We start from the raw sequence: 18638 nt of genomic DNA, 5'->3' as shown, positions 1-18638 counted from the left end.
TCTGGGGATCCAGTTCGTGGGGACATCCTCTGCTTTCGTTCATTACAAGGAGTCAGTGCCATAAGGTGTGAGGTTTCATCAGCTGAGTGAATTCTATTGTGCTTCTAACTCCTTGTGGTCACTTCCAGAACAAAGGGCCAACCCTCTCGTCATGTGACTTGCAGCAGCCATCCTTTATTTGTTTAGCCGGAAATGCATTAAAATAAAACATTGTTGGATTTTTTTCATGTGATCGGGACCACCTTCACCAAATAAAGCGCATCTTGAAATTAAAATGTTGTGGAGAGCCTAAAAGATTTGCAGAAAAAAAAGAACTTCATGTTCTTTTTTCAAAACAACTTAGTTTCACTTTGCATTCATCATCATTGTGGCTGGGAAATGGAATTTGCTCTGCAGGCAACAACAGTATACAAGAGTCCAAGGTCAGTAATAGTACAGAATCCTGCCTGGGTTCTCCAACAATCCATCACCAATACACCACAACAGTTTGCATTCATGTAACACCTTTAAAGTGGCAAGGGGTGGCATGGCGGCACAGTGGTTAGCACTGCTGCCTCACAGCCACGGACCCAGGTTCGATTCCCAACTTGGGTCACTGTCTGTGTGGAGTTTGCACGTTCTCCCCGTGACTGCGTGGGTTTCCTCCAGGTGCTCCGGTTTCCTCCCACAGTCCGAAAGATGTGCAGGTTAGGTGGATTGGCCATGCTAAATTCTCCCTCAGTGTACCCGAACAGGTGCCGGAGTGTGGCGACTAGGGGATTTTCGCAGTAACTTCATTGCAGTGTTAATATAAGCCTACTTGTGACGAATAAATAAACTTTACTTTAAAACATCCAAAGGCACTTCACACAAACATCATCAAACATAATTAGACACTGAATCACATAAGGAGAAATTCTAATAGTTGACCAAAACCTTGGCTGGAGATAGATTAGGAGCATCTTTCGGAGTCACAGCCAGAGAATCATAGTTTTACAGCACAGAAAGAAGCCCTTCAACCCATCGCGTGTGTCAACCTTCAGGCTCCTATCCATTAGGACCATAGAATCCTACAGTGCAGAAGGAGGCCATTCAGCCCATCGAGTCTGCACCGACCACAGTCCCACCCAGGCCCTATCCCCATAATCCTATACATTTACCCTAGCTAGTCCCCCGATACTAAGTGGCAATTTTAGCTTGGCCAATCCACCTAACCTGCACACCTTTAGACTGTGGGAGGAAACCGGAGCACCTGGAGGAAACCCATGCAGACACTGGGTGAATGTGCAAACTCCACACAGACAGTAACCCAAGGCGGGAATCGAACCTGGGTCCCTGGTGCTGTGAGGCAGCAGTGCTAACCACTGTGCCACTGTGCCACCCCAGTGGAAAATCACATTTTCTAGCATTTGGTCCACATTTGGCCTGGATGCCATAGCATTTCAAGTGCTCATCTCAGTGCTCCTTAAATGTTGTGAGGTAGAAGAGAAAGCAGGAAGAGAGCTTGGCTGGGTCTACCCAAATATCAGGACCCAGGCAGATGAATGTATGATGTCAACTGTGCAGGGATTAAATGTCAGGAGTGCAGATCTCGTGGAGGATTGTAGGGCTGGAGGAAGTGGCTGGAGGAAGTGACAGAGATAGTCACTCACCATCCCGATTTTTAAATATATTGGCTGTTCCTTCAGTCGCTGGGTTAAAATCCTGGGTCTCCTTCCCTTTCCCATCCAAAAGACGTGCTGGTTAGATGCATTTGCCATGCTAAATTCTCCCTCAGTGTACCCGAACAGGTGCCGGAGTGTGGCGACTAGGGGATTTTCACAGTAACTTCATTGCAGTGTTAATGTAAGCCTACTTGTGACATTAAATAAACTTTACTTAACCTAACAGCACTATGGGTGTACCTACACCTTTGGGACTGCAGTGGGTTTAAGGCAGCGGCTCGCGACCACCTTCTCAAGGGCATGATGTGGAGTTACTGGCGTTGGACTGGGGTAAGCACAGTAAGTAGTCTCACAACACCAGGTTAAAGTCCAACAGGTTTATTTGGTGCACGAGCTTTTGGAGTGCTCCTTGAAGGAACAGCACTCTGAAAGCTCGTGCCACCAAATAAACCTGTTGGACTTTAACTTGGTGTTGTGAGACTCCTTACTGTTCTCAAGGATGAGCAATAAATACTGGCCTAACCAGTGATGCCCACAATCCTGTAAATGAATTTAAAAAAAATTTTGCTGGCACATTCTCATGCAATTTCACAAACAATTCTGGCCAACATGTGTAATTCCCCTTTTACACCGACCTGATATTGGATGCAGTTTGCCCTCTTGGTCTCTCGATGCTTCCGTCTCCTTTTATTCTAAGATAGCTGCATACCAGTGGTGATGAGCAGCTGGAACGGGATCGATAAAGTGAGATCAAAGAACAAAGAACAATACAGCACAGGAACAGGCCCTTCGGCCCTCCAAGCCTGCGCCGCTCATGTGCCCAACTAGACCATTCGTTTGTATCCCTCTATTTCCAGTCTGTTCGTGTGGTTATCTAGATAAGTCTTAAACGATCCCAGCGTGTCCGCCTCAATCACCTTGCAGTAGGTGCAGTACAGCCCTACTTCCAGATGCTGTTCATTACTCAGTTTAGTTTAGAAATGGGTTCTTCTCCCATCAGTGGGGTCTCTGATTTTTCATCATCAGATAGCCGGGAGTTCAGTCACAGCTGGATAAATGTAGAGAAGTTTCCCACTGCTCTGTGATGGTGAGTTGCACGATTTGAGCTGGTTAATCATCAGTCACATCTCTCTGCACTTGTGGCTCTTGCCAAGTTTTCCCCAAGTTCTATAATGGGTGGCACAGTGGTTCGCACTGCTGCCTCACAGCGCCAGGGACTCGGGTTTGATTCCCGGCTAGGGTCACGTTCTCCCCGTGTCTGCGTGGGTTTCCTCCGGGTGCTCCGGTTTCCTCCCAGTCAGAAAGACGTGCTAGTTAGGTGCATTGGCTATGCTAAATTCTCCCTCAGTGTACCCGAACAGGTGCAGGAGTGTGGTGACTCGAGGATTTTCACAGTAGCTTCACTGCAGTGTTAATGTAAGCATACTTGTGATTAATAAATAATGCACAGATCGAGTGGCACCCATTATGGGGCAATTACAATATCCAAACAAGCAATTTGAAAAACCTAAACTGGTACAAAAAGAACAAAGAACAATGGAGCACAGGAACAGGCCCTTCGGCCCTCCAGGCCTGCGCCGATCATGATGCCCTAACTAAAAAGAACTGCCCTTAATCGGACCATCACTCTCTATTCCCTCCCTATTCATGTACCCATCTAGATTCCTCTTAAATGTTGCTAATGTGCCTGCTGCCACCACCTCCTCTGGCAGCGCATTCCAGGCACCCACCGTGTGTGTGAAAAACCTCCCCCGCACATCTCCCTTAAACTTTTCCCCCTCTCATCTTGGATCTGTGCCCCCTTGTAATTGACACTTCCACCCTGGGGAAAAAGCCTCTATCCACCCTGTCTGTGCCTCTCATGATTTTAATGCAAACCAGCCTCCCATCCATTGACTCTGTCTACACTTCTCGCTACCTCGGCAAAGCAGCCGGCATAATTAAGGACCCTACGCATCCCGGACATTCTCTCTTCCACCTTCTTCCATCGGGAAAAAGATACAAAAGTCTGAGGTCATGTACCAACCGACTCAAGAACAGCTTCTTCCCTGCTGCTGTCAGACTTGTGAATGGACCTACCTCGCATTAAGTTGATCTTTCTCTACACCCTAGCTATGACTGTAACACTACATCCTGCACTCTCTCGTTTCCTTCTCAATGAACGGTATGTTTTGTCTGTATAGCGTGCAAGAAACAATGCTTTTCACTATGTTAATACGTGACAATAATAAATCATATCAAAATCAAAAAATCAAATCTCTATCAAGTCTCCCCTCAGCCTCTGTCTTTCCAGCGATTGATTGACTTACAGATTTTAATATTTAAATCAGAAAACACACACTTAGATACATTGAAACCAAGTTTATTTGGGTGCAAAGGATTTTAAACAAAGACAGAATATTGATTTATTCATTATTATCGATGAGACTGGGTTGTCAATAAAAAAATCACGCAGATCTGCACTCGCTTTAAAGCAGATAATTTCAGGAAGGTCTTTTGATCACATTGGATTTAAGTCACTGTAGACGCATCCAAGTAAATTCGTACAAATAATAGCATAACTGTCACATTGCTTCAATTATAAAACATTAAAAATCATTGATAAAATATGACCAGCCCCATGAAAGAATCTATATTTATTTACAGATCAGTTAAAAGAAATTGCATTTGCATAGCACCTTTCACAACTTCACGGCATCCCAAGTAATTTCGAAGCTTGGTCGCTGCTGTAATTCACAAAGAGGATTCTAAAACCGCAATGAGGTTCACGACCAAATGATCCATTTTAGTGGTGGAAACAGAGGGATGACCATGGGACAGGACACCACGTTGGACTCCCATGCTCAAGTGCTTTTATGCGGACATGAGAAGGCAGATGGGGCCTCCATTTTATATCTTATCTGAGTGATTGCACTTCTGATGGATTGGCACTCCCTCAGTACTAAGGCTCAAGTTAAAGAGGCAATGAAGTACTGAAATAGGTGTATTTTTGGGCTATTATTTTGTGCTTGTAAGTACCCATCTGAACCCAGTTACTCGAAGACCCGTTCAATTCAAAGGGATGTTCAGCGAATTGCATTCAATTTAAATCTAGGCGTAAGAAGTGAAAGGACAGGGGCTATCCGCGTGCAAAACCGCCCCATCTATTATTTCACACCTGGATGACTCCCTCCCTGTTTATTTATTTCACTGCCCGACGGCTGGGTACAGCTGTGTGACGCAGTAGCTGGATGGACAACCATTTTCAGGCATTTGGCATTGGCCAATTCTACAACCAGATACCCTGGGAGGTGGTCATCTAGATTGTGACAGGGGTAGAAGTGCATACATAACTCTAGAACAAGGCTTTGGGGGGAGGAGGGGGGGAAGAGAGAGAGAGAAGGGGAGGAACCGGGCAATTCCCTCCCTCTACAAAGAAAGTAGCAACGATATCACATTCATCAGGTGGCTGTAAACAGCTGCAGTTCTGCACAAGAAAATGGAGGGCAGTTTTGAGGTATTGTTAACTTGATACAACAGGAGGCATCAAAATCAAACTGCCTCGTAAATCGACACAAGCTGAGAAGGCTCACTAAGGTTGGGTTCATTGCATTGGTGGCTGCACTTTTCATTTTTAAAAAAATGTACAATGCAAACATTCACAGGGGCTTTACAGAAACGCTTCTTTCCAAGGTCACTGCTTTGGCTTGGAAACAAATTTAAAGATTTGTTGTCCATTAAACAAAATGGATAGAATGGGGAAACCTGATCTCCAAATCATCCGTCAAATGGCTGACAATCCCACGGCTTCAAGTCAGATTTCTTCAATCAATGTCCCAGGAAAGAAACTCCCAGTCCAGTGATAATTTAATTTCTCTTTTGCTGATTTTCTTCACTGGTTTTAATCTTCGCCTCCATTATGAATCATTTAATGCTCATGATTTAGATTTGTTCTCAATTATAATTAAACTTTTTATCATTTGTTCCAGCAGCACCAGTCTGGAAACTCTAATTAACTCCCCCATGTAAAGCACAGGCCGTTGCAGATAGTAAATTATGGCCAGGAGTTAAAACAGAAGGCACAGTTAAAAAGCTGCAATCAACCCATAAAAATCGCACTGATGTGTCAGAGTTTCAAATGATTCAATTAATGAATAAAGAGAATTGAAATCTCAGAACATTTACCCAAGTGATTTAAAACCTCTGCCTCCCAAAGGAATGCAGCATCATTTTTGGTATAAAAATCCATTCAGGAGTCAGATCACCAGGTCTCAGCAAATCCTGCAGAAAAGAGCCAGCATTGCAGAAACATGGTCAGAAAATATAGTGTCTTCAAACACATCCACACAACCACAGTGGAAATGGAACAAATTACCTCTATACCCCTCGGCTCGAGATGATAAGCCAGGGTTCCTGCTCTCAGTCACTGTCCAGGAGGTCATAGAATCTACAGTGCAGAAGGAGGTCATTCGGCCCATCGAGCCTGCACCGACAACAATCCCACCCAGGCCCTATCCCCATAACCCCACATATTTACCCTCCTAATCCCCCTGACACTAAGGGACAATTTAGCACGGTCAATGCACCTGACCAGCATGTCTTTCAGACTGTGGGTGGAAACTGGAGCAGCCGGAGGAAACCCATGCAGACACGGGGAGAACATACAAACTTCACACAGACAGTGGCCCAAGCCGGGAATCGAACCTTGGTCCCTGGCACTGTGAGGCAGCAGTGCTAACCACTGTGCCACCGTGCCGCCCTGTCCTGCTGGAGCGTGCACATAGATGGATTTGGGTTGAGCACAGTATCAATCTCAGCTCTGTTTCACACCTTGGGTGGGAGGAGCAAGGGGGGCAGTAAGCAGATGGGCTGTGTTAGAGCTGGCATCAGTGAACTGCGGGCACCCATCTATTCGGGCTACAGGACCGGTCCGTCTTCACAAGGTCCAGAGGTAAAACTTGCAGCACCAGCCCTTTGGGATTCTTTGCAAAATCTATACACCCATCAATGCCAATTGAAGCCATAATCTGTGTTTTCACCACTCTGTTTCTGCCAAACCTGTCATACCAGCTTGCTGCCATTCTCAGCCTCGCTCTGTGCCCGGCACCAAAGAGGGCAGGTGGCGTGACTGAGGTGCCGAGCCACAGACATCCGAGCGCAATGACAATGAGAGAGAGGTGCTGATTTCCCCTCTACCTCGGAGAGAGCAGCTGGCTTCCATTCTCAACTACCCAACTGTACGGCTGAAACTGTGATTTCAGATCCCACCAACATTCCCCAACTAAATGTAAACCCTGAGGAATAGCTCTAGTTTTCTGCCGTGTCAGATGGACCCAAGGTGAAGATGCAAAATCAAAATTCAAGTGCCTTAATGCTGAGCACAAGTATGTTTAGACACTGAGGCAATGGTGTTCAAATATGGAAACAAGTGGTTAAAAACAGAGATTTACAAGGATTTCAATTTTTCAGTACCCGAATGACCCTTGTCCACGGGGGTGATGGTCAGTCTGAATCCACACTGCTGAGACAGCAGGATCGATCCGAACATTAAAGGCTGCTTATTTCTGAATTTAAAACATAACAAATGCAGGTTCCTATGAGATTGTGATTGGCAGGTTCAGATTAACACTAGGCCAGGTTAAGATGGGTCAGATAGTGTAGAGCGTCATCTGGGACACATACTGAATAGACACATGTCTGGGATGGACACTGAAAGATGCAGAATAAACAATACTGCAGCCCACAAAACAGTGGTACAGTCAGTCACGTTCTCACAAACCCAAAAGATGTGATGTTATTTTCCTTCTTTCCAGGGTGTGTTGTTAGTCAGGTCAACATTTGTTGCCCATCCCAAACTGTCTTGGGAAGGTGGTGGTGAGCCACCTTCTTGAACAGCTGCACTCCGTGTGATTTGCATAGAATCCCTGCAGAAGGGGGCCATTCGGCTCATCGAGCCTGCACCGACAACAATCCCACCCAGGCCCTATCCCCGTAAACCCACTAATCCCCCTGACACTAAGGATCAATTTAGTATGGCCAATCCACCTAACCTGCACCTCTTTGGACTGTGGGAGGAAACCGGAGCACCCGGAGGAAACCCATGCAGACATGGGAAGAACTTGCAGACTCCGCACAGACAGTGACCCAAGGCTGGATTTGAACCTGGGTCCCTGGCGCTGTGAGGCAGCAGTGCTAACCACTGTGCCGCCCGGAGCATTCCTCCCAGTGCAGATCTCGAACTTCTTGGGACTGAAAATTCATCTCTCAAAAAAGCTAGCTGTACCAAAGGAAATTTAGGGCAATCCCGCTTCATATCACCTTAAAAGTTATATCTACAATAAGGCTTAACTGTTGCAGGGACACATTTGAGATATTAACAATCTGGGTGAAATTCTCCGGCCTCCCAGCCGTGTGTTTCCCGATGGCGGGAGGTGGCGCGTTGTTTGCTAGCGGCGGGATTCTCTGGTCCCGCCGCTGTCAATGGGAATTCCCATTGACATCGCCCCACGCTGGCAGGAAACCCACAGGCGGGGATGCACTGCCGGTGGGACTGAAGAATCCCCACCGGCGTGAATGGCCGGAGAATTCTGGCCCCTATCTTTCCCTTCAGATACCGTGCAAGTCTAGCATTTTGCTTTGTAATTGCATGTTTGCGTTGCAGTGAGGAATAATGACAGTAGACATTAGTGCAATTAAGGTCTTGAGGTAATGAAGCTATCTATAATCACCAAGAAACACTTTTTCACCAGCTTAATGCAATTGGATCCATAATTGCCTTCTTCCCATGCCTACTGCATTCTTTTACAAGTTATGGGTCAAAACTGGCCAAACGTCAGGCTTTTAAATAGAGCCCAGAGTCATCTGTTGAACATTGTTAAGGCAAGTGTAAATATATTTCTTTATAAAATTACTCTGTTAACATTTTAATGCAGCAACTATTAGATAATGAAATCCCATTCCTGATTTAGCATGTTGAAAACCTTCTGGCAAGTTATCTCAGAGTTTCTCAACATTGATTCAGTCATGGTCCCTCTTTCATAAGCCGGGTAGAATCCAGTCCAGAAACTTCATGGCAACCTCAAAGCCGAGGAAACAGGCCTGAAAAAGAAATAGGAAAAGGGAGACCACAAAATGTCAGCAATTTATTTTTGGAAATTTGGTCAACTTTCATCTCAGTCAAAATCCAAAATCCCTGTAAAACTGTGTCCAAGAATCCATCACATTTCTTGTGTTCGATTGCTGGGTTTCTCTATTTGTTGCCTGACTGCAACATTATTTCACACCAATGAGGATAAAGTTTAAGTTTATTTATTAGTGTCACAAGTAGGCTTACATTAACACTGCAATGAAGTTACTGTGAAAATCCCCTAGTCGCCACACTCCAGTGCCTTAAAACATGAACCTTAAACTTGGCTGTGGTGCGTCTACTGTTCTTTATTCATTCATGGGACATGGGCATCGCTGGCTGGCCAGCATTTATTATCCATCCCTAATTGGATGTTGCTGTAGCTCTGGAGTCACATGTAGGCCAGACCAGGTAAGGGTGGCAGATTTCCTTCCCTAAAAAGGACATTAGTGAACCAGATGGGTTTTTCCGACAATGGTTTCATGGTCATCAGTAGATTCTTAATTCCAGATACCTTTCATTGAATTCAAATTCCCCCATCTACCATGGTGGGATTAGAACCTGGGCTCTCAAAACATTAGCTGAGTTTCTGGATTAACTGTCTAGCGATAATGCCACTGGGCCATCGCTTCCCCCTCCTGACAACAGCCAATTAAATATTCCTAAAATGATTTCTAATTTTGCAACAACCAGAGCATAATTCTGTCGTTAAAAACACTGTCATAAAGACAATTAAGCGGGATACATATTCCCCACTGTGCAAGTGCTGCAAATCTCACTTCATTGTTGAATCAAAGATAAGAATGTAGCTCAGATAAAATGATAATTCTTACCGCATTGGCGGGGAAAGCTCGAATCATGACAGCAGTGAAGCCTTTGTACAACGAGCCAATACCTTCTTCCCTGATCAGCTCTCGAAGAACATCTCGGAATCCATTGGGATACATTCCTTCTGGCGCTAAGAGTTGAGGGATGTAATTAAATGGATTTATTAGAATTATGCTAGCCTGTTTCTGTACTGTAAATGCATTCAGTCAGTCCAAGTGATATTTTAAAGTTTATCTACTAATGTCACAAGTAGGCTTACATTAACACTGCAATGAAGTTACTGTGAAAATCCCCTAGTTGCCACACTCCGGCGCCTGTTTGGGTACACCGAGGGAGAATTTAGCATGGCCAATGCACCTAACCAGCATGTCTTTGGATTGTGGGGGAAACCAGAGCACCCGGAGGAAACCCATGCAGACATGGGGAGAACGTGCGAACTCCACACAGACCCAAGCTAGGTATTGAACCCAGGTCCCTGGCACTGTGAGGCAGAAGTGCTAACCACTGTGCCACTGTGCTGCCCCATATGTCTCTGCTCTTGCTCTGCACAAGCTTTCAATAACCTTACTCTTTTTGGGAGATGTACGTGTTGCGGCCCAGCCCAGCAGTTATGGATAGATTGCGACTGACTCTTAATTGCCCTTGAACCGAGTGGCATTCTGGGCCATTTCAGAAGGAGTCAACCACATGGCTGTGGGGTCTGCACAAAGGCTGCAGATTTCCTTCCCTGAAAGGACATTAGTGAACCAGATGGTTCAATCAACAATGGTTTCCCCATTGACAAAGCTTTGACAAAGGGTCATCTGGACTCGAAACGTCAGCTGTCTTCTCTCCTTACAGATGCTGCCAGACTTGCAGAGATTTTCCAGCATTTTCTCTTTTGATTTCAGATTCCAGCATCCGCAGTAATTTGCTTTTATGGTTTCACCACCAGACTTAATTACAGATTGTTACTGAATTCAAATTTCACCATCTGCCTCAGTGGGATTCGAACCCAGGTCCCCAGCGTGGTACTCTGGGTATCTGGATTATTAGTCCAGTGACAATTCTACACGGCCTGACACCGCCTCCCGAATTCATCTCATCCTATCCGTGCATCCTTCAAGTAAATCTTGGATACCATTAAACAACACAAAATCACCAAATGGCTTCATTTCCTCTACTCTGAAAATCAGGTAGAGTTTCACAGATCCCAACAAGTGCTTCCTGCAAAGGGCCATTCCTCATGTGCGAGTCCAGGGAAGGATTGGCAACAATTAACGTGAACACACATTGCCACATAAGAACATAAGAAATAGGAGCAGGAGTAGGCCATCTAGCCCCTCGAGCCTGCCCCGCCATTCAATAAGATCATGGCTGATCTGAAGTGGATCAGTTCCACTTACCCGCCTGATCCCTATAACCCCTAATTCCCTTACCGATCAGGAATCCATCTATCCGTGATTTAAACATATTCAACGAGGTAGCCTCCACCACTTCAGTGGGCAGAGAATTCCAGAGATTCACCACCCTCTGAAAGAAGAAGTTCCTCCTCAACTCCGTCCTCAACTGACCCCCCTTGATTTTGAGGTTGTAATCCTGCCCTAAAGTTGCATTCTAATCAGTATTCTGTAATTTGATTTCTGTGTCTGTGCCCTGTTTGAGAACAGAGACCACTCCATCTGACGAAGGAGCATTGCTCCGAAAGCTTATGGTATTTGCTACCAAATAAACCTGTTGGACCTTAACCTGGTGTTGAGAGACTTCTTACTGTGCTTACCCCAGTCCAACGCCGGCATCTCCACATCTAAAGTTCACGCACAGGATGATTAGGAGCCGATTCCTCTTGCCATCCCCAGAGTAAAGACACTCGGGGCAAATATTACCACCCTGGCTTCAGATCAAAGTTTTAAAGTTTTTAAAAAAGTTTTGAAAGTTTAAAAGTTTATTTATTAGTGTCACAAGTCGGCTTACATTCACACTGCAATGAAGTTACTGAGAAAATCCCCTAGTTGCCACACTCCGGCGCCTGTTTGGGTACACTGAGGGAGAATTCAGCACAGCCAATGCACCCTAACCAGCACGTCTTTTGGACTGTGGGAGGAAACCGGAGCACCCGGAGGAAACCCACGTGACACGGGGAGAACGTGCAGACTCCATACAGACAGTGACCCAAGTCAGGAATTGGACCCAGGTCCCTGATGCTGTGAGGCAGCAGTGCTAACCACTGTGCCACCATACTGCCCTGAGGTCACAGAACAGCAGTTGAACCCAGAATTCTCTGGGTTATATGCTTCCTGTTCCAGCAGGCCGGGGCATTTACCCACCCTTTACCCAGACTCTATCCCCCAAGCCAGGTCATTGTAGAGACTCAAAATGATCAGAAGAATGAACTGACCCGTCTGGAATCTGGACTTCAGCACATCTGGAGGAATTGCAACCGCCCAGTTGAAGATTCCGGCCATTCCACCAGCTAACAGGATTCGCGGCACACTCAGATCAGTCGCACTGCAGCAGAGGTGGGGGAGAAAAAAAGTGATTGATGGAATTAAATTCCTGAAACATGCTTCTGCCTCAGCCCAATTTCCATTTCTTCCCTAAGAACAGAGGAAGTAGGAGCAAGAGTGGGCCATTCAGCCCTTAGGGATTGCTCTGCCATACAATGAGATCATGGCTGACCTTCCACCTCTTTTTCCTGCACTGCTCCCTATTTATTGATGCTTTTAATATGTTGAAACCTATCTGGCTCGGTCTTGAACACACTCAATGACTGAACTGCCACAGCCCTCTGGGGTAGGGAATTCCAAAGATTCATCACCCTTTGATTGAAGAAATTCTTCCTCATCAGTCTTCAGTGGCCTACCCCTTATTCTGAGACTGCGTCCTCTGGTTCAAGACCCTCCCAGCCAAGAGAAAAATCCTTCCTGCATGAGCCCTGTTAAGAATTTTGTATCTTTAAATGAGATCACTTCTCAGTCTTCTAAGATCCAGAGAATGAAGTCCAGTCTATTTAATCTTCCCTCGAGGACATCCTCTCCATCCCAGGAATTAATTTAGTAAATCTTTGTTGCACTCCCTCCATGTTAAGTACATCTTTCCTCAGGTTAGGAGACCAAGACTGCACACAATACTCCATGTGCAGGCTCACCAAGGCACTATATCATTGCTGTGAGACATCTTTACTCCTGTATTCAAATCTTGTAACAAAGGCCAACACAGTTTTCCTTCTTAATTGCTTGCTGCGCCTCCATATTAGCTTTCAGTGACAGGAACAAGAACACTCAAGTTCCTTTGAAGTTCAATCAACCTCTCACCATTTAAGAAATATCCTGTATTTATGTTTTCACTACTAAAATGGATCATATTTATTATATTCCATCTACTAAATTTTGGCCCACTCACTCAGCCTCTTTAAATCCCCTTGAAGTATCTTTGTATCCTCTTGACACCTCACACTTCCTAAAGTTTATTTATTAGTCACAAGTAAGGCTTTACATTAACGCTGCAATGAAGTTACTGTGAAATTCCCCTAGTGGCCACATTCCGGCACCTGTTTGGGTCAATGCACCCTAACCAGTACATCTTTCAGACTGTGGGAAGAAACCGGAGCACCCAGAGGAAACCCATGCAGACACGGGGGAGAACGTGCAGACTCCACACAGACAGTGACCCAAGCCGGGAATCGAACCCGGGCCCTGGCACTGTGAGGCAACAGTGCTAACCGCTGTGCCACCGCCCCGCCCCTGGTTCCATCTAGTTTTGTGGAAGTTTTTTTGAGGAGGCAACTCATCTGCAAACTTGGAAATAGTACATAGAAACATACATAGAAAACAGAAGCAGGAGTAGTCCATTCGGCCCTTCGAGCCTGCTCTCCCATTCATTTTGATCATGGCTGATCATCAAGTTCAATACCTGAATCCGGTCTTCCGCCCCATATCCCTTTAGCCCCAAGAGCTATATCTAATTTCTTCTTGAAATCAGACAATGTTTTGGCCTCAACTACTTTCTGTGATAGTGAATTCCACACATTCACCACCCTCTGGGTGAAGAAATTCCTCCTCACCTCAGTCCTAAAAGGTTTGCCCCTGATCCTCAAACTATGACCCCCTGGTTGAGCGGCACAGTGGCAAGCACTGCTGCCTCACAGCGCCAGGGAGCCGGGTTCGATGCACTGTCCATGTGGAATCTGCATGTTCTCCCCGTGTCTGCATGGGTTTCCTCCAGGTGCTCTGGTTTCCTCCCACAGTCCGAAAGACGTGCGGGTTAGGTGCATTGGCCATGCTAAATTCTCCCTCAGTGTACCCAAACACGAGTCGGAGTGTGGCGACTCGGGGATTTTCACAGTAACTTCATTGCAGTGTTAATGTCAGCCTACTTGTAACAGTAATAAATAAAAACTTTTTAAAAAAATTAGTTCTGGACTCCCCCACCATTGGGAACATTCTTTCTGAATCTATCCTGTCTAATCTTGGTAGAATTTTATAAGTTTCTATGAGATCCCCTCTCATTCTTCTAAACTCCAAACTACTACTTCTAAACTACATTTAATCTCCACATCCAAATAATTGATATAGATTATGACTGACTGGAGCCCAAGTACTGATCCTTGTGATACCCACTGGTCACAGCCTGCCAATTGGAAAATGACCCATTTATACTTACTTTGTTTTCTGTCTGTTACCCAGTTCTCAATACATGCCAGTATATTACTCCAAATCTCATGTGCTCTAACTTCATTTACTAACCTCTTGTATGGGATCTGTGATGTTAGTGTACCTTTAAGAAAGGTTTTTTTTAAAAACGTGATTTCTGCAGTTCACAGCTTCAGTGATGTCACTGTTGCTGGCTTGACTGGAAATGTCATTTTATTGCTACTCAAGTGGCTTAAATGGGGCTGTTTGTGTTTACTCTGGGTTTAGTTTTATGACCCTGCATTGTTAGGAGGGTGGTCATGTGTTTTTGGACAGTTTTTTTTTCATTTGTCAGTTTGGAGCTGCAGCTTTGAGTTTTTAGTTTTAGAAGGGACAGCAAGCTAAAAAGAAGTGTTTTCCCTCTCTCCGTTGTTTTGAAAATTCTGTTGGTTAGCTGAAAACAAGAACTTGTTTTCCCGAAGGGTGAAAATCTGCTGTTGTTGGGGACTGGACCAGAGTCTCTCTGGGGCTTTGGGAAGCTGTCTTGTCTTCAAACTGTTCGGAGTGAATCCAGAGAACTGCAAACTTCAACCAAAGGACTCAATTTCCAGTATCACGTGAGCATTAGTCTGTGCTGTGTTAAACCTGTGAAAATAGTCTTTTGTCCAAGGGATTGGTTTGCTTGGAACATTGTAGATATCTTTGTTAAGTGTTATACATTATCATGATTGTTTGTTTCTTGTTTGTAATTGATAAAAGTTCTTGTTAATTTTCTCACTATACATGTTAACTATATTCTTAAACAAACTTTGTTTGAAAGAAGCTCTCGAGAAGATCACTTCAATCATACCTGAAGTGAAACATCTCATGATTATCCGAGCCAAATTCAAGATGCAAAAATGATCCAGGCGGGCTCCATAGAACACTTTGGAGTTTCTGACTTGAACCATAACAGATCTTATCAAAAGATTTCTGAAATTCTAAATATACCACATGCACTGGTCCTCCCTTATCTATTCTGCTTGTTACCTCATCAGAAAACTCCAACAGGTTCGTTAAACATGATTTCCCTCGCATTGATCCATGTTGACTGTGCCCCATCCCACCATTATTTCCCAAATGTCTTGTTATCACATCCTTGATTGTAGCTTCTAGCAGTTTCCATACTACTGACGTCAGGCCAACAGGTCTGTCGTTCCCCATTTTCTCTCCCGCTCATTTCTTACATTTTTCACCACCTAATCTGCAGGAACCATTCCAGTCGATCGAATTTTGAAAGATGACCACCAATGCAGCCTCCTCTTTCAACACCCTGGGATGTAGATCATTAGGTCCAGGAGAGTTATCTACATTCTGTCTACTTGTCCCACTAATTTCTCTATACTGTTTTTTAAACTAATATTAATATCTTGCAGTTCCTTTACACTATTTCCTTAATGCTCCTTTATTTCTGGGAGGTTTTTAGTATTTTCCTCCGTGAAGCCAGACACAAAGTATTTGTTAAGTTTCTCTGCGATTTCTTTATATGCCATTATAAATTCTCCCGACTCTGATGGTAGTGAACTCTCATTTGTTTTTGCGAATCTTTTCCTTTTCACAAAGCTGTAGAAGTTCAGGAAAAGTGGTAGCCAATTTGAGACACCAAGATCCCACAAACAGAAACATGGTAATGACCAGAATCTATTCTTGAGACATTGATTTGAGGGATAAATATTGCCAGCATACCAGGATTACTCTTTTGCTAATATGTTTCCTGTTAGTTTCTCACATTCTATTTTCCCTTGTTTAATCTTTTTCTTGGACCTGCTGTGCAGAATTCTAAAATGCTCCCAATTCTCAGGCTTACCATTTTTTTGGTAACTATTTTCACCTCTTCCTTTGATTTACTGCAATCCTTGATTTATTTTGTTAGCCACGGTTAGAACATTTTCCTGCTGGGTTTTTGTGTGTTAAAGGAATGGATATTTATTGTATCAGTTCTTTGAGTGTTAGCCAATGCCTGTCTACCGTCATACCTTTTAACATCATTTTCCAATCGGCCAATTTACCTGTCAAAACACAAAATTCTGAAAGGGCTTGATTGGGAAAACGCTTTCCTTGCCTTGGGAATATAGAGTCACAGGCTCAGAATAAAAGGTCGCCATTTAAGACTGAATGAGGAGAAACTTCCTCACTCAATGAGCTGTGGATCTTTGGAATTTTCTACCCAGAGGGCTGCGGATGCTCAGTCGGTGAATATATTCAGGATAGAGGTTGATAGAATTTTGGATACTGAGGGATAAGGAGATCATGCGGGGAGATGGAGTTGAGGTAGAGGAACAGCCATGGTCTTTCTGAAAGTCTCAAAGAGCCTACTCCTGCTTCTATTCTTAAGTTTGGGAGTTTAGACCTCGGGAAGCCTAAAGTACCACACAACCAATGGAGTACTTTATGTATTCACAGATCTAATGTTGGAAAAAAATGAGAACACAAAACATCCCTGGTTACTCCTTGCCTCCGCTATAACATACGAGCAGAGACCGATGACTCAACACATGGAGGGAGAGTGCATGTGCACAGAAGTGTTGTCAGTCTGTGGTGCAACCTGATGCACTCATCATTGTGCCACTTCTGTCTGTTCCCCAGGAACATTAAGAACATCGAATTGGGGAACAGTGAGACTATCCCGAGTTTCTTTCCCAGAGGAAGAATTGCTGCACACAATTAAACTCGATTTTCAACGAACATTTCCTTTTGATGGAGCTACTGACCTCTGTCCCTCAGGAGTAAGAATACACTTCAGCCACTCGTAAGTCATGAAGTACATTCCACTTGCAGGGACATCTAACAAAACAAAAAAAATTGTTGAAAATTAAAAGTAAACATTCTTAAAGCTAAAAATAGAAAAACAAGAGTTCACCACCCTTAACATTTTAACAATCCCTCACACATTTCTATCCTGCAATCTATTTTGCGCATCAATTACTTGATTGATATTCCAAGCACTCCTTTCAACTTTTCTCCCTTGCTCCAAGCAAGCTGCAAACACTCCTGCTGTACTTCTTTCCTATATCCTGAACTACTTTGAAATCAAGATTAGGAGAGGCAGGTTCAAAGCAGCAATGACCTTAGTCATGCTGATAAAGAGAAAAGGGTAAGAAAGATAACAAAGAGTGGAAAGAAAAGTTGAAGGACTCATCCCATTATATCCCACTCTTAAATGATTTAATCTTTGTACTTCTAAACTGCGGAACTCATTGTTCCATTTCTTGGTATTACTCAACCATCCGCTTATGTTCCAAGCCAAGGACCAAAGGGTTCCTGTCGCCTACAACTCAATTGTGCGATTACACAAAGCACAATGCCAGTCAAGTGTTGCCCACGAGAAGAATGAATCACACCGTTTAGCTAACTGAATCGTCACAAATCTTCTTCTCATCTATTGGACTCTGGGCAAAGACTGAAACTCTAAATTACAGAACTGGTTTATTTATAAAAAAACTAGCAATAGACAATTAATCAGACACAAACCTTCAGCTGCATCCCTTGGAGTATTGCGTACAGTTCTGGTCGCCACATTATAGGAAGGATGTGGAAGCATTGGAAAGGGTGCAGAGGAGATTTACTAGGATGTTGCCTGGTATGGTGGACATCCTTATGAGGAAAGGCTGAGGGACTTGAGGTTGTTTTCGTTAGAGAGAAGAAGGTTAAGAGGTGACTTAATAGAGGCATACAGATGATCAGAGGATTAGATAGGGTGGATAGTGAGAGCCTTTTTCCTCGGATGGAGATAGCTAGCACGAGGGGACATAGCTTTAAATTGAGGGGTGATAGATATAGGACAGATGTCAGAGATAGGTTCTTCACTCAGAGTAGTAAGGGCCTGGACTCGCCAACATTAAGGGCATTTAAATGGTCATTGGATAAACATATGGATGATATTGGAATAGTGTAGGTTAGATGGGCTTTAGATTGTTGCGCCGACCAATGAAACCATCGAGGGCCGAAGGGCCTGTACTGCGCTGTAATGTTCTATGTTCTAGCAATCCTTCCCGAAATCTCTCACGAGAATCAAGATTACGGCACCCACAACATAAAAAATGTAGGGTTTTACTGAGTCCTCAGCTTCTATTCATAAGGAGAAGTGCTGGATTGGGAGCAGATTCCCTGAGATCTACCTCCAATACCCTTTCAAGACCAGACTTACGAGGCAGAAAACTGTATTGAAATTGTACATGGATCATACGATACAACTTAGTGAGGTCTCAAAGACAACAGGACTGCAATTCCCAGAAGTTGTCTCCTAAATAACAATCCAGCAATCCACCTGATATCAGCAGCCAACAGGAAATATGAGCAAAAGAATATCAAAATCTTTTAGCTCATCTCGGTGCTCTAGGAGATAAATCCTTGTTAACCAGTGGTAAAATCTCTGCGAATTCAATGGACCTGCCATGGAACAAATCTGGTCAT

At 44.2% G+C, this 18638-nt stretch overlaps 1 protein-coding gene across 2 annotated transcripts in view; it reads right to left on the bottom strand.

Moving 5' to 3' along the window:
• prkar2aa (protein kinase, cAMP-dependent, regulatory, type II, alpha A) overlaps nucleotides 1-18638 on the bottom strand; it is a 323658-nt gene that overhangs the window by 287876 nt on the left and 17144 nt on the right. Inside the window, exons 6-9 of one of the 2 annotated variants that reach the window (XM_078209954.1) lie at nucleotides 16937-17009; nucleotides 11954-12063; nucleotides 9582-9706; nucleotides 3990-8720 (exon numbers count right to left, since the gene is read on the bottom strand). In XM_078209954.1, the coding sequence (XP_078066080.1) occupies nucleotides 8658-8720; nucleotides 9582-9706; nucleotides 11954-12063; nucleotides 16937-17009 (371 nt within the window). In that variant the 3' untranslated portion in view covers nucleotides 3990-8657. Of the gene's footprint in view, nucleotides 1-3989; nucleotides 8721-9581; nucleotides 9707-11953; nucleotides 12064-16936; nucleotides 17010-18638 lie in introns of those variants that run through there. The other variant, XM_078209955.1, reaches the window with a different exon arrangement.

Source organism: Mustelus asterias, chromosome 3 (genome assembly GCF_964213995.1).
Source record: "Mustelus asterias chromosome 3, sMusAst1.hap1.1, whole genome shotgun sequence".
Classification (NCBI taxonomy): Eukaryota; Metazoa; Chordata; class Chondrichthyes; order Carcharhiniformes; family Triakidae; genus Mustelus; species Mustelus asterias.
Note: the sequence above shows the minus strand (reverse complement) of the source record. Positions and strands in the feature narration are given on the sequence as shown.